Source organism: Aspergillus campestris, assembly GCF_002847485.1.
Source record: "Aspergillus campestris IBT 28561 chromosome Unknown P168scaffold_3, whole genome shotgun sequence".
In the NCBI taxonomy this organism is placed as follows: domain Eukaryota; kingdom Fungi; phylum Ascomycota; class Eurotiomycetes; order Eurotiales; family Aspergillaceae; genus Aspergillus; species Aspergillus campestris.
The window spans coordinates 753,368-767,827 of record NW_020194338.1 but is presented as its reverse complement, the minus strand read 5'-3'; the positions used below and the strand labels follow the sequence as shown (position 1 = coordinate 767,827).

The 14,460-nt window shown below is 53.1% G+C and overlaps 6 protein-coding genes across 6 annotated transcripts; all 6 read right to left on the bottom strand.

Annotated features, from left to right (window-relative positions):
• Positions 1–1,762: 1,762 nt before the first annotated feature.
• Positions 1,763–3,587, bottom strand: P168DRAFT_231733 (hexose transporter protein; the record flags this gene model as incomplete). Its single annotated transcript, XM_024833293.1, has 5 exons — positions 1,763–2,058; positions 2,127–2,915; positions 2,991–3,157; positions 3,219–3,424; positions 3,474–3,587. The coding sequence occupies 5 exons, from the start codon at positions 3,585–3,587 to the stop codon at positions 1,763–1,765; spliced, it is 1,572 nt and encodes a 523-aa protein (XP_024694997.1).
• Positions 3,588–4,820: 1,233 nt separating this feature from the next.
• On the bottom strand, positions 4,821–5,593 carry P168DRAFT_279841 (uncharacterized protein; the record flags this gene model as incomplete). The annotated part of the gene is made up of 2 exons (XM_024835823.1): positions 4,821–5,401; positions 5,455–5,593. The coding sequence occupies 2 exons, from the start codon at positions 5,591–5,593 to the stop codon at positions 4,821–4,823; spliced, it is 720 nt and encodes a 239-aa protein (XP_024694996.1).
• Positions 5,594–5,855: 262 nt separating this feature from the next.
• On the bottom strand, positions 5,856–6,338 carry P168DRAFT_302753 (uncharacterized protein; the record flags this gene model as incomplete). Its single annotated transcript, XM_024838691.1, has 1 exon — positions 5,856–6,338. The coding sequence occupies exon 1, from the start codon at positions 6,213–6,215 to the stop codon at positions 5,856–5,858; it is 360 nt and encodes a 119-aa protein (XP_024694995.1). The 5' UTR covers positions 6,216–6,338.
• Positions 6,339–7,063: 725 nt separating this feature from the next.
• CweA (putative GPI anchored protein) lies at positions 7,064–10,201 on the bottom strand (the record flags this gene model as incomplete). Its single annotated transcript, XM_024835822.1, has 1 exon — positions 7,064–10,201. One exon carries the CDS (start codon positions 10,199–10,201, stop codon positions 7,064–7,066), a length of 3,138 nt encoding a protein of 1,045 aa, XP_024694994.1.
• Positions 10,202–10,408: 207 nt separating this feature from the next.
• Positions 10,409–11,070, bottom strand: P168DRAFT_111164 (uncharacterized protein). Its single transcript, XM_024832555.1, has one exon. The coding sequence runs from the start codon at positions 11,010–11,012 to the stop codon at positions 10,617–10,619; it is 396 nt and encodes a 131-aa protein (XP_024694993.1). The 5' UTR covers positions 11,013–11,070; the 3' UTR covers positions 10,409–10,616.
• A 212-nt stretch (positions 11,071–11,282) lies between these two features.
• P168DRAFT_288350 (uncharacterized protein) lies at positions 11,283–12,059 on the bottom strand. Its single transcript, XM_024836763.1, has one exon. It carries the CDS (start codon positions 11,962–11,964, stop codon positions 11,377–11,379), a length of 588 nt encoding a protein of 195 aa, XP_024694992.1. The 5' UTR covers positions 11,965–12,059; the 3' UTR covers positions 11,283–11,376.
• Between the last annotated feature and the right edge of the window lie 2,401 nt (positions 12,060–14,460).

The following is a 14,460-nucleotide window of genomic DNA, read 5'->3' as shown; positions in this document are numbered from 1 at the left end:
CAATCGAATTGTGACCGGGTCGGATCGGGCGCGTATGAGGTGGGTAAGGGGCCACGATGCAGGCGATCGGCGAGATGTGGGATGCGTCGACGGGAGGTCGGAATCGGAGGGCGTGGAAGAGGGGAGGGGGACGAAGAAAGGAGATACGAGGGAGTCACAAACACGGACGATCGAGCGGCATCATTTGGATGAGACGAGGACGATCGAGCATCGACGAGTGGCTTTGGGGGGAGATCGAAAGGTGCGGACGATCGAGGGTGTTGTGGTGGGGGTGAGATATAGTCCGGAGTTCTCCGTAAAGGAGGGAATGGGGGAGAGAAAGGAGAGATTAGGAGGGGGGAATTGGAAGAGAGCAGTAAAGGATGGAAGAGAGGGGATCCACAAGAGAGATGTGGGGGAGTAAGAGAGTGAAATGGAGGGTGGAAGAGGAGGAGAAGAAGAGAAGGGAAGGGAAGGAGAGAAGTGAGGTGAGCAAGAGAGCAAGTGAGATACAGGGGAAGAGAAGAGAAGAAGAAGATAAGCGGAGAAGGAGAAAGTCAAGCTTTCTTTGTGGCTCGGCGTGACCGGTTCGCGGGCACGTGATGGCTTTCCATCATCTATATCTCAACTTCACCAGCATAGAGGATATTTATGATATTTAGAGGAATAACTATTATGATGATATAATTATAAGAAAGAAAATATTAGGATACATCCAACCCCTCCCCCTCCCCATACATCTCCCCATAACATTCCCTCCGCACCGCCTCAACCACCTCACGATCCCCTCCAGCCAACCGCTCCAGATACCCTTCCATAACCCACACATTCTCCGTCCACAGACGAGCTTCCTCCTTCAACCGCGCAATCTCCCCTCGTAGCATCTCCCCATCCATTCCACTATCCCCAATCCCACCCTCACCACCACCACCACAACTCCCCAACTCCCTCCTCAGCGCATCCCTCACCCCCCTCACCACCTTCCTCTCCTCCTCCAACCTCCCCTCTCCCCTCAACATCACCATCATCCTTTCCCTCCCCACACAACAATAACTCCCTCTCCCGCAAAGCACCCACCAACCCCTCCACCCCAGCCTGGACCCGATCCCGCTCCTCCCCCAACCGAGACACCCGCTCCTCCCGCACCCGCTGCTCCACCCCCGCAAAATTCCAGTACCAGTTCACCGTGCCGATCCGCTCCACGTGGATCTGGCCCCCGTCCGTCAACTCCTGCAGGTACTCTTTGACTTGGATGCTCGCGATGGAGGCCACGGCTGGGAGGGCGCGCTCCAGATCGCGTAGTGTGTGGCAGGTGGCGGAGTTTTGGAGGTGCGAGATGATGAGGGCTTGTTTGGTGCTTTTGGGGATTTTGGGGGCCTGTTTATATTAGAATTTGTTCTTTTATTTGTTTGTGTAGATGGGAAGGGGGGAGGGTACCATGGTTGTTAGGATGGTTAGGTTGTTGAGATTGGGTGTGGTTGGTTGAGGAGGATGGAGAGGGAGGATTGAGGTTGATCCAGTTGAGGTTATTGAAGTAGATAACATGTTGCCTGGGTAAGGCCTCAGGCAGTGGACACATGATTCAGGCGGCAAACACTACTGCTACTATATTGGAAAGAATAGAATAGATGAAATAGAGAGAACGGAATAGAATAGATCTAATACAGAGGACAGAACAAAATAGATAGGATAGAGAGAACTGAAACAGAATAAAATGATTTAAAAATAAGATAGAATAGAGAATCAAAAGACCAAACTAAAGAACCGAACCAGACAGACAGAATCAAACATTCTTCTCATTCACAAGCTCTTTCTCATTCACAAGCGCCTTCTCATTCACAGGCTCCGTCTCCAGCGTCGACGCCAGATCGCGCGCCTTCTGGGTCGCCACCGCCCCGCCGACCATGGCATTCTCTCCATCAAAGTACTTGGCGATCTCCTCCAGCGGCGTGTTGCGCGTCTCCACGTAGAAGAAATACACCACCGCCAGCTCGATGCCCAGCCACACGCAGTAGAAGATGTAGTATTTCCACTGAATGGCATCTAGCGCGATGGGGTTGACGTACTGGTTAAAGAAGACTATTTTCCACGTTAGTATAATACATTATGGACAGAAGTCATTGGGGGGGGGGGAGGGGTAGACGTACGGGCGGCATCAATGCAGAACCACATCACCGTCATGCCCTTAGCGCGGATGCTATAAGGCAGGATCTCCACCGTGTAGCTGACCAGGAGACCCGACCACGCGAGATTGTAAAACACGTAGTACAGGTAGATCATGGCGACGACGGCGCCGGCGGTGGAGGAAGTATTGTGGATATCGTAGCGCGCGGAGCAGATCGTCCACACGATGAACGCGACAAGCATGCCCGCCGTCGAGATCAGGAAGAGCCGGCGGCGGCCGATCTTGTCGACGAAGAAACACATGGTCAGGGCGACGATCAGGTTGAGGATGTTCAGGCAGCCGTTGATGAGGTTCTGCTGCACGGTGTCGGTGTAGCCCACCGTCTCGAGGATCATCTTGATGTAGTACGACACCAGCCCGTTGCCCGACCACTGCGAGAAGAACCCCGCCGTAATGCAGATGAGGATGCGGCGCCGGTTGCCCTTGGTGCGGATCAGCTCCATCCAACCGTTGCTCTCGAACTCCTTCTCCAGCCGGATCGTCTCCTTGATCTCGTGCATCTGCAGCTGCACCACCTCGTCCTCCTGGTCGCCGTTGGCGTGGGCGTCCGCCATCACTTTCAGCGCCTGCTCGTGCTTGCCCTTGTAGATGAGGAACCGAGGCGACTCGGGCACGAACCAGACGAAGATGACCTGGATGATGGACGGGAGCGCCTGCACCATGGACGGGGCACGCCACGCCCAGTCATTCTTGATGTTGTTGGTGCCGAACGTGAGCCATGCAGCTACAATGGCGCCGAAATACCAGGTGGCTGGACAACAGAAAGCCCGTTAGTGGGACTGATTGCGCAACAGGGACATCAAGCGAAGTGAGTAGGAAAACGTACTGTTGTAGATCGTTGTGAAGATTGCACGATGCTGGGTGTGGACCAGCTCGGTGATCAGCAGTGGGGAGGCCCCGTGGGCAATGGCCACACCAAAGCCGATGAGGAACCGTGCGGCCAGGAACATGCCGTAGGTCGCGCCGATACTCTGCAGAACCACGCCGAGAATCCTGTCCGCGGAAATGAGCATAGTCCCGTCAGAACCAAATAGAAAGGAAACCAGCCACCTACATGATCAGACAGCCGATCAAGATGCCCATGCGACGACCCAAGATATCTGCCGTATACGGCACCGCCGGGAGCGCCGCCAACGACCCGAGGGACATGATCGCACTGAGGATGCCCAAACTCGAGCCCGTCGGGTGACCGAAGTATTCCTGCCAGGGTATCAAGATCTGCAATCCGTTCATCATCGATCCGTCGTAGCCATTGGTAGCCTGTCCAAGGTTAGCATGTGCAACGACTGGTCGCGACACGAATTCGTACCGAAGTCAAGACCACGAACATCAAGCAGATGTAGGTCTTTCTCATCCCCGGATTTTTGTACCAAGTAACACTGGGGAACTGGCGTCCGGCCAGCTCGAAGGTATCGGACCCCATGGCGAAGAGGTTGGAATCAGGAACCCAGGTGAAAATCAGTCGATCGCCGATGTCTGTTCGCTCTCATAAACAAGCACAATCATCCACAGAGCAGACATTCAGTCTCCTTGCACGCGGACAGGGCCATCTTATGAACCCTGAGATCTGCCGGAGACTAATTTCCATAGGCTATTTTTCCCATCCATGCATCAATCAAGTAGCCCGGCGCGGCGGAATGCACGATGCGACTCGATGCGTACGGCTAAACAGGCGGCAGTCAGGGTCCGGAGGCGTCCTCCTTTGCCGGGAAAATAACATATAATATCATATGGAAAATAAAGATAAAAGGACAAAAAGAACTGATTTTGACAGGAAAACCGAAACAAGACACCCTTGCCACATTCAAGGCATCCTTCAGGATGGCATCTGTCCCAGAAACAACAAGGGTCAACGGGTCTAGCCAATCTAGCCCTCGAGCGAAACGAGCCGAGGAGCCAGGCGCTCAAGCCTACGGACTGACCATTTACCCCAGCTCACGACATGATTTGCTGAGGCGCAATCCGAGCCCGATCGCGTGAGACAAGCAGTCAACGACTGAAATGTCTATTCAGGCTAATTGCAGAAGGCGAGATGATAGGTGAGAATGCAAATCACCGCAGGAGATGATGGGAGAAAACGGCTAGTTCCTGACGCGGGGGTCGCAATCTGGGGTGCCGCCTCTAAGCCTGAAACTGCAACGGCCAAGTCCATTAGCTTGCGCCTCCAGACGCAAGCGTGTGTTGGGCCATGGCCAACGAGGAGATTATCCAGCCAATATTGGTGGAAGTACTGGAGGAACGAGAGCCTGACAGGCTAGAACGAGGGCTAGTCGGGGGATGCGGTTGATTCATCTGACCATCTGCGAGGCGAGGCAAGGGCCCTGGCGTGGTGTCTCATTGATTGAGCGTCCCCCGGATAGCCTGAATGAGGGAAGTGCCGGTTGTCAGGCCCTAACGTCGTCCTTGTTAGTTCGCTCGCTCGTAAATAGTTAAACTATGTCTGAGCCCAGCCTCAGCGAATTGCCAGTCGGTGGGTGTATTCGGGAGCAAGGGCCAGGAATATCGGGACCGGTTCCAGGCCAACGTCTCAGACGGCATGGCCCAGGCCTATAACTGCAGCCACTAATCAACAAACTGGCCACCCGTCCATGTCATCCGATCACAAGCCCGCTCGTAAAAAAAGAAAACGGATAATAGCCGACGGGGTTCCAGCCGATCAAATTCTCGCTCCCTCGGGCTCAAAATCGGTCGTCGATGCCTCCCTCGCCAGCCGCCTCTTCTTCGACCTCCTCCTTCTGACCACACTATCGAGATCATCCCCCGAACTTGGCAAGATACTCCCCACCCGCGACCGGGACCTCTTGCGGCGCAGACTTCTTAGTCTCGCCGGCGGCAGATCATCGTCGGAGAGAATCTCCTCCCCCTCGACAAGCACCATATCTCCCGTCTCACCCAGCGACTCCTTAGCCATCTCCTCGAGCAAGATACCCGTCGCAAGGAGCGCCGTCTCGTCCAAGCTCTGGATGTCAAGGCGCCCGCGGTCGGGGACGGCGGAATCGTAGAAGTCAGCAGCGTAGGTATGCAGGGCCTCGAGGAGGTCGGAGGACGGTAGCGGCCGGTCTGATGGGAGAGTCTCGTGCGCGAAGTAAAAGTCGGTTTCCTCGTAACGGTCGGGCGCGTTTTGACGGCGGAAGAGGACTTCTTCTGGACGGACGGGACAGCGGTTGGAGGAGGCGGTGTCGCGGTATTTGGACGCGTGGGGAAAGGATGGGATAAACCCGTGGGCGTTCACTCGACCTGTTGATTTCTTAGTATATTTAATTCGTCTGGAGAATATAGGGAAGACCAACCGGCGACGGCATCGTAAAGATTGGCCTGGCGCTTGGGCCGGGCGTGTGTCGGAGAGGCGGACTCCTCCAGCTCGAATTCACGAGTGGGCGGCTCCACGAAGGAATTCTGGCTCAGGGCGAGGGACTTTCCGACCGGCATATTAGATCGATTTCAAGCTTTTCATGACAGTCATGTATTAAACGATTGACTGGACCGGTCGATGACGGTGGATTGCAGTAACTACAATCTACGAAGATAGATGATTTTCAGTGGCGCGGGGCTACCTTTCTCCGCGATAAGATCTTTCCAGCCGATCAAAGCATGACGATCAACTTAACTACATCTACTCAACATATTCTTGAAAATAAAAATCAAATTATAAGAAACAACAAATCAACAATAGCACATTTTAATCAACATATCACGACGAAGTTGCATGCTTAAACTCCCGAACATCACCCCCAAAGGTCCCCACGTTCCGTTTCGTCTCTGCACCCGTAGGGAGCGTATTCCCCTGACCGGTGACCACCTCCCCCGTGGGACCGGACATATCGCTGGGGTCGCGAGGCATGCTGGTGTCGTTGTCGGCCGCAAAGGCACCCGAAGGCTCACCCAGTCCCTCGTTGGTGAAGTGTGGGTTCTCTGCGCGCTGGTCGGGGCGCGGCACGGACGGGATCTTGTTCTGGATGCCGGCGTCGCCGGGGATGGTGGTGCCGGTGGGCGCCATGTCAGAGAGCGAACCGCCCTGGTGGGCGTCGGTCTGGTTTCTCTGGGAAGACATATTGGGTTAAAGGTGTGGTATGGAATCGCGGGAGTTGGAGGTTTCGATTAGAGTTGGTGTTCTTTGGTAGGATTATGACAAATTGGGGAGAGCAGAAGCTTCGGAGAATTACTTAGGATGAATGAAGCAATTCAGTAGACAGAGGCACAGCGAAGTGTACTGTTGATATAGACTGAGACTGCTGATGTCACCTCGTTCCAGATGATATTGCCGCATCATCATGATATCAGCCACTATCGCAGCGTGGAGACAAGGTATCTAGACTGGTCGCTGACCAACGAACCATGGGGCGGACACTCAACAAGATTCCTGATCTGGCAATTTGAAACAGCTGCCAGCCACTAAAAGATGTACGGTTTATGAGATCAGTGGTGCGCAGTGAGCGTATCAAAACTTGATAGGCTTGGGGTTATGACGTAGATACCCACTCACAACCATAGCGAGGCGACACAAGTAGGGCACGCACATTGCACCGTATACGGACCATGTTGTTCACGGGGTTTTTCCGAACGCCGGATTGGTCGAGCCTATCCATGGGATATCTGCGGAGTTGTGCCTGAACGCTGCCTCCAGGGACAAGGTGGATGAGGCCGACTACAAACTTGACTACATCTTGGTAGGAACACGAGAAGGAAGAGAGACATATAAGATGATAATATTAAATGGACGAAGAGCATATAAAACTAGTTTCGAAGACGAAAAAACAAGACAACAGATCAATCATAAAGCACAATTCTGTCCTAACGAATGACATGAACATTACTGCGTTGTGCAATCAGGCCTGAACGATACCGAACATATCGCAGGCGAATATCATCGTCCGCCAAACTCAACGGGAGATGAATCCATTACAGAGCATAAGCCAGCAATGCCACGGCTCCGCAAAAGGCAGAGACCAGGGCAGTGTTGGGCGAAAATGCGGCCGCACCACCGGTGAACATCATACCGTGGTGCTTCGCGGGCGTCGACGAGGCCGGGGCAGACTGCGACGCCTTGGCCGCGCTGCTGTGGGAGGAGCCGACAGGCGTCGCTCCGCTCGGACTGGCGACACTGGACGCACCCGGGACGTACACGGGGATCGCGACGAATGTCGAAGCGGCCTGAACAGTGAGAGTGGACGCGGGCTGCTGGGCAGGGTGCGTGGCACCAATCGGCAGGGCTCCCGTTGGCATGGCGTGCATATGTGCCGAGGACGAGGTCTTTTGGAGGGTGAGGGTAGACGAAGGCTGTTGCGCAGGGTGAGTGGCGGCAATCGGGACAGCGTTCATCATGTGGGCGACCGAGGACGGGGTGCGATGGAGAGTCGCCGTCGATGCAGGATATTGCGCGGCATTCATGGCGACACCAGAGACGGCACCGGTGGGCATGGCGTGCATGTGTGCCACCGAGGACCCGGTCTTGTAAATGGTCACAGTGGATGCAGGGTACTGCGCAGCGTGCGTTGCAGCGTTGGGCATCGCACCGGTTGGCACGGCGTACATGTGCGCCGCGGCGGACGAGCTAGGCGGAGCGACGTACTGCGATCCAGGGAGGTCTTTGATTGCGCCCAAGGCCGCACCGCCACTGCTAGCGGGCGCGTGGTGGACGAAGGGAGCCATGGGAACAGCCGAGGACATGCCCATGTGAGCCACCGTCGGTTGCGAGGGAAGGGTCTGAGTGACAGTGTGCACAACCTCGTGGACGACCGTGCTGCACGGTGGGACATTCCCGCTCGCAGGCCCATGGACACTAGCATCGCTCCGGGGGGCGTGGGCACTTTCCTCCATTGCAGGGCCGGGGACAGCCGCCGGAACCTGAGGGTCGTGGGCGGCAGCCGGACGCTGGGGTCCCTCGAATAACTCCGGGCCAGGAAACTCAAAGGATGCAGGACCATCGTAGGGGGCAGGACCGTCGTAGGGGGCAGGACCATCGTAGGGGGCAGGACCGTCGTAGGGGGCAGGACCGTCGTAGGGGGCAGGACCGTCGTAGGGGGCAGGACCATCGTAGGGGGCAGGACCATCGTAGGGGGCAGGACCATCGTAGGGGGCAGGCACAGGCCCCGGCACGTGGTGCGGGACAGTCTGGTGACTGTACACTCCACCACCTCCGATGTCGTTCAAAACAGAAGCGTCAATGTGGTGGTCGTCCTTGTGGGCGTCATGAACCTCAGATTCGAGCTCATGTTCGCTCGAATAATCGACATCGTTCCCACTGTCCGATCCGCCGGGGCTACCGATGGCAGAATTACCCTGTCGCTTCACAATCAGCGGGTCGTAGAGGGGCACGGGGAACGGTTCATGGACGGGGTGAGATTCGAAGTCGTTGTGAACCGGGTGGGGGTGGATATCGTTTGCCTCATCATAGTCAAAGTGATGATCGTCGTGAAAGGCGTCATTGACTTTCGAATCAAAGGAATTCTCGAAGTTAAAGGCAGCATCATTGCCCGTATCAGATCCGCTAGGACCACCGATGACGGTATTTCCCCCCTTGAAAGGGGCGGTATGGTGTCTCTCATTCGAGTCGGAGTCGGAGTCGGAGTCAAAGTCGAAATCAGTGTCGTCCTTGCGCTTCACAAACAAGGACTCACCGAAGGGCTCGGGAACGGGATAAGAGTTGACGTCGTTGTGAACCGGATGAGGATGGATATCATTCACCTCATCGTAGTCAACATGATGGTCGTCCTTGTAAGCATCGTTGACCTTGGACTCGAACTCGTTTTCAGACTCATAGCCCGCATCATTACCGCTGTCCGATCCTCCCGGGCCACCGATGACCGAGTTACCCTGGCGCTTCACGATAAACCCCGGATTGAAATTAGGCACAGGTTCGGGGTAAGGCTCGGGAACGGGATAAGAATTGACGTCGTTGTGAACCGGATGAGGATGGATATCATTCACCTCATCGTAGTCAACATGATGGTCGTCCTTGTAAGCATCGTTGACCTTGGACTCGAACTCGTTTTCAGACTCATAGCCCGCATCATTACCGCTGTCCGATCCTCCCGGGCCACCGATGACCGAGTTACCCTGGCGCTTCACGATAAACCCCGAATTGAAATTAGGGACAGGTTCGGGGTAAGGCTCGGGAACAGGATAAGAATTAACGTCGTTGTGAACCGGATGCGGGTGAATATCATTCAGCTCGTCGTAGTCAATGTGATGATCATCAGCATAACTGTCATTGACCTCTGACTCAACCTCCTGTTCTGACTCATAGTCCGCATCATTACCACTGTCTGATCCTCCCGGGCCACCGATCACAGAATTGCCCTGGCGCTTCACGAAGACCGGCACCCCATAGGGCTCACGGACCGGATAGGTGATATGGTTCTTGACCGGGTGAGGGTGAATGTTGTTTAATTCATCGTAGTCAACATGGTGGTCGTCCTCGGCGAAATCCTTGACCTCAGACTCGAACTCATTTTCGGAATCGTAATCGGCACTGTTGCCACTATCAGACCCCCCAGGGCCCCCGATGGCGGAATTGCCCTGGCGCTTCGCACGGCGTCGATAATGGATCGGGATTATCCCATCGTTCACTTCGGAGTTGAACTCGCTCTCCAAACTCAGGTCGGCGGCATTGCCAACGTCTGATCCCGATGTGCCCCCAATAGCCGTATTGCCGTACTGGCGTTTCTTGATTGGGACGGGTAGGGGCGCCAGCAAAGGCTCGGGGAAGGGATCCGCGAAGCCTTCCACAACCTCGTTGTGGACGGGATGTGGGTGGTAGTCGGTCGCCTTGTTGACGTCCACCCCATGATCATCAGCCTGCGCGTCGTTGACTTCGGAAGAAAACTCCGACTCAAAGTCAATGCCGGCACTGTTGCCCGAGTCGCTTCCGCCCGGGCCTCCGATCACCGTATCGCCGTTGGGCACATAATCCATATGATGGCGGCGGACGTTGCTCGCCCCGTTCACCTGAGCAGGTCCTCGGATGCCCTCCTGAGCCTGCGCCAAAGCCGCTGCGGCAAGCAAGGCCACAGGCACACCACCTACAAATCCTTTCATGGTGAGGTAATGGTGGGATGTTCCCGTACGCTGCAAAAGAAATTTCGTAAAAGAGCGACTTGGGCCGTTGGCCAAACGAAAGTATCAGATCAAACACGTCCACGCAGAAGAGAAAACACGCAAAGAGGACCTCAACGATTCAATAGGTTGACGATGGAACTGTTGACCGATCGGGTTGCTGGACCTTTTATCCTGCTTTCCCTTTTTTCCTTATTCCCCAGTGGCATGCCACAGCGGAACCAGGAGGAAGTAAACAAACATCCCGGGCATTGTTGCGCCTTGCAAATCAGCAGGAGAATGTATGATCACGCCCCAGGGACAAGTAAACATCACCAGCGACGCCTGATCACGATCTTCACCGTTATGGCGGGGCGCATTCCAAGCTTTGGGATGATACAGACCCGATCTAGTTCTCTCAGGTCGCGAACCATGGTCCAATTGTCTCTCCCTGTGAGCTTCCGTCAGTGCCATACCACAGGGGCTGAGGATCGCAGGAGCTCATTCCCAAGTCTAGGGACCACGAATGGAAGAATGTGACCCTTCCGAGGGGCCATTCGACACTACAGAAAACCACGGTACGCGAAAAGTTCAAGACATCACTCCAGAAAGAAAACATTGCATTCATGATACTCAATACGAATTGTGTTTTTAAAGTAAAAATAAAATAAAAATAAAGAAAAGGTATGTATCCCGTCATCGACATTCCCCCCTCATCGCCCTCACTGAAGAGGACCCAACGAGAGGCGAACTTCCTATCAAGGAGTGATTTATTCTCCAGAACGGATCGATCCGTAGACCGAAGGCAACACATCGCCGTGGGTAAAGACTGGACGATGGTCGTGGCATGTTCCGTGAAGCTTTTTCGATGTGAAGAAGAAAAGAAAAAAGAAAGAAGGGGAGCGAGAGGAATGCGGCGCTTTTTATACGTGCGGTGGAGAGCCCCTCGGGCCGACCTTCCTTCCGAAGCTAGCCGACGGACACCTCAGGCAGTTTAGTTACTCCCGCATAATTTGTCACCTGGCATTCTTATCCCATGCATAACTATTATCGAGGTGGATTTGTCTGTGGGAGCCTGGGACACCTTCGATTTGATCTTTCCTATTGTACTATAGTAACGACTGTACACATCCCTCTCCCTCCCGTGTCTAAAGGCTGTACAACCAGACCTCTCAGGTCTAGAAAATGGTATCCCACGCTCGTGGAATGTCCTGATGCTGATGATTCGACTTCCATACGCCCCCTCCCACGGCCACTGAGATGCCCAGCGCCACCGCGACCATGCACCCTAGCGTCACAATCGCGATGGCCACCTTGGTTGCCAACCGTTGTCGTCGCGATAGTCCGCGCAGACAGTCACAGTGTCGCCTCTTCTGGGCCCAGAGCTGGGACCCCCGATTGTCCCCGGTCACCAAGCCCTGCTCGGCGTCGGTAAAGCTGGACGGGCGGCTCGCTTTGGTCTGTGTGCCGAGATTCCGTATTGACTGCTTGATGCTTGCATGTCGGTAGAAGGGCGAGCAAGGCTTCGCATTGAGCGTGGGATCATAGTCCAGTTCCAGCGGCGTCAAGGTCACCGTTGCTGTCCTGGTTCTGGGTCTTTTAGGGGCGGGCGTCGGGGAGGCTGGTGGGGTGGATCCGGTGGAGGAGTCGGTGATTGTCTTTGTAAGAGGGGTATTGATCGGATCAGGGACCGTTGGGAGAGGGGAGTAGGCCTCCTTTGTCCCCGGAAGCTGCGTGGACAGCGCAGCTAGAGCGGGTGGAGGCATGCTTGTGATTGTAGATGGTTCTGGTCTCTGAGATCTAGATAATTGGAGTGTGTTCAGGTCACACGGAAATACTTTGACCTGGTGGTTGTAGGCGGGTCGCCATTGGGGGTGAGTGCTTGCCCAGTTGAGAGCGCAGGAGGGCAGTGGATCCTGGTGTCAAGGGCTTGGATGCGGTGATTTAATCTATTTTCCTGATGTGTACGAGCAACAGAGGCAGCCTTCAGGGGAGTTACTAAGATCCTGTTTGGCAGGGATTCCTGATATGGCACGTGGCTGCTGCCACAGCATTCCATTGGAGTTACCCGATCTCGTCACAGCTGGTTCCCTGGGTAATATCTAATATCACCCTTACCATGCAGGATCAGCACTTCCCAAGTAAGGTTGAGCGCAACTACCCTGCTGGGGATAGGTTATGGAGTATCTCTTTTCTTAATCAGGGTAGGTTTAGTATAAAAAGATGATTTTCATACCAATACATTTGTCTATCTTTTCCGAGGTTCGAGATGGATGATTGCATAAAGGCATCTTGAGCAATATATATTTTGGCATAGTCAGAGTGGTATAGTACACCCAGCAGTCTTACATGGAGTAAAGCAGTAATTGCAGTACTGTATAAACTTAGAGCCTACTATTTGGAATAAGCACATCGTGCGTTTATTTTTAGCATACTAATCCAATTATTAGGAGCCAGTTACTCCGTAGTTAGCTATACTATCTTACTACAATCTATGGCCATATGGCCAAATCATGTGAGCTATACGGCAGTACTATCAAGATTGGCTTTACCCCCAATGAGTGGACAATTACAATCTAGCGGCAGCAATGATCTTCTCCTTTTGACTATCAATTTCTCCTTCTCACTAAGAAGTCTGATACTCAGCATCAACATGAGATGTCCATCTGTTAGCCCCAGTAACCATCTCTTCAGTGTTCTCCTAACCACATCCTTCTAGATGACCCGAAGCCACGTAAACCCTCTTCGAGGACTCACTCAATCCAATCAAAGCCTTCAGACACCAGAAGCCCCTGAGTAGGTCCAGATCAGTCGATACTGTTGCCCAGGTCACCCAGATTGCAGTCATGCAAGGCACCTGCCTGCACGAAACAAGGGGTCCTCGCTCTCCAAGGCAACACATTCTTCCTCTTGCATGTATCCCTTGATCCCCTGAAACAATGTTCAATGAAGGGAGTGGCATGTTTACAAAGCCCCCCACACCTGGTCTGCAGTGGACGAGTCACATTGTTTTTGCTGATACTGTTTCACTGTCTCAGTGGGAGAATCCGGCCTACCGATGTCTTCCATCTCTCATCACACCGTGTTATCTGTGCGGTCAACAGCGCTGCGAGACTTCCGGGATTTTTCGCTTGCCTATTCGATGCAAGAATAACTAGATGTTGCCACCAAATCACCCTCTCGTTAATTATATCACGAAGTGTTGTCTCGTTCTCGAGTTACATTGCAGTCACGAGATCAGAGACAGCCCTAACAAACGTCAATTTGTATTCTAAAGTACCATTGATTGAACGCTACTATCTACCATGAGTGTATATAACCATGACTGTATATTGAGGGACGAGTTCCCTATATTATTGACCAGAATGTAGGTTTTTTTTTGAGTTAAAAGTCCGAACATGTAGAAAAAATAAGAAAATCCACCATACTAGTCAGCTTTAGTAGTCAGGCAAGAGGCCACACTCTAACTAGTAGTGGACATTATCTTTGCAAATCATTTTTTCCTTGTTTCATTAAGTTCGCAGGCGCTACTACTTCGTACTGCGAAGTTATTTGCTTCCTGGAAAGGTGATATATATGATATACTAGGTTTAGTAGGTGTAGAGATGCTTACTGACACAGTATTTGGTCATTATAAATATCTTTTACACATTAACTATTATTTACGCTAGGACTGTTATATTTAGTTAAGTTTATTGTTGACGGGGAGTTATTGTATGTATATCAAATGCGCTATCTAGAACATATATAATGTACCCGTAGCTCTTTTCCCAGTACTTCACCTATTATTTATTGATTCACTCAGCAGCAACCTACTAATATATCTTTATATCCCACACTATGTATCTTCATATCACTAATGCAATTGCTTCCATTGTCTGATCAAAAATTTTATCCATACTCGGTCCGTTTGTGGGGACCAAGAGGCGAGTAAGTATTAGGGTTGAGCCACCACAAAACACCTGGGCTAGGCTACTACCAATTGATGTATGCTGTGCATGAGTCACTCCACGCGTCGAGCTTATTTGTGCCATAGACTAGTGGAGACAAGATCTGTCTTCTTTTTGACATCTCCGTCTGTCAGGAATACGGATACCTAATACAGTGGGATTACATGCGCACTGATTGGCCAAATTGTGATGAATACTAGACAACTAGTACGCACTAAACCTCGGATGAAGCTGATAAGGCCCCCGCCCGAGCGCGCCCCGCGAGGTCCGTTCGAATGACTCTTAACCACTGTTACATTGCGACCGGACTAG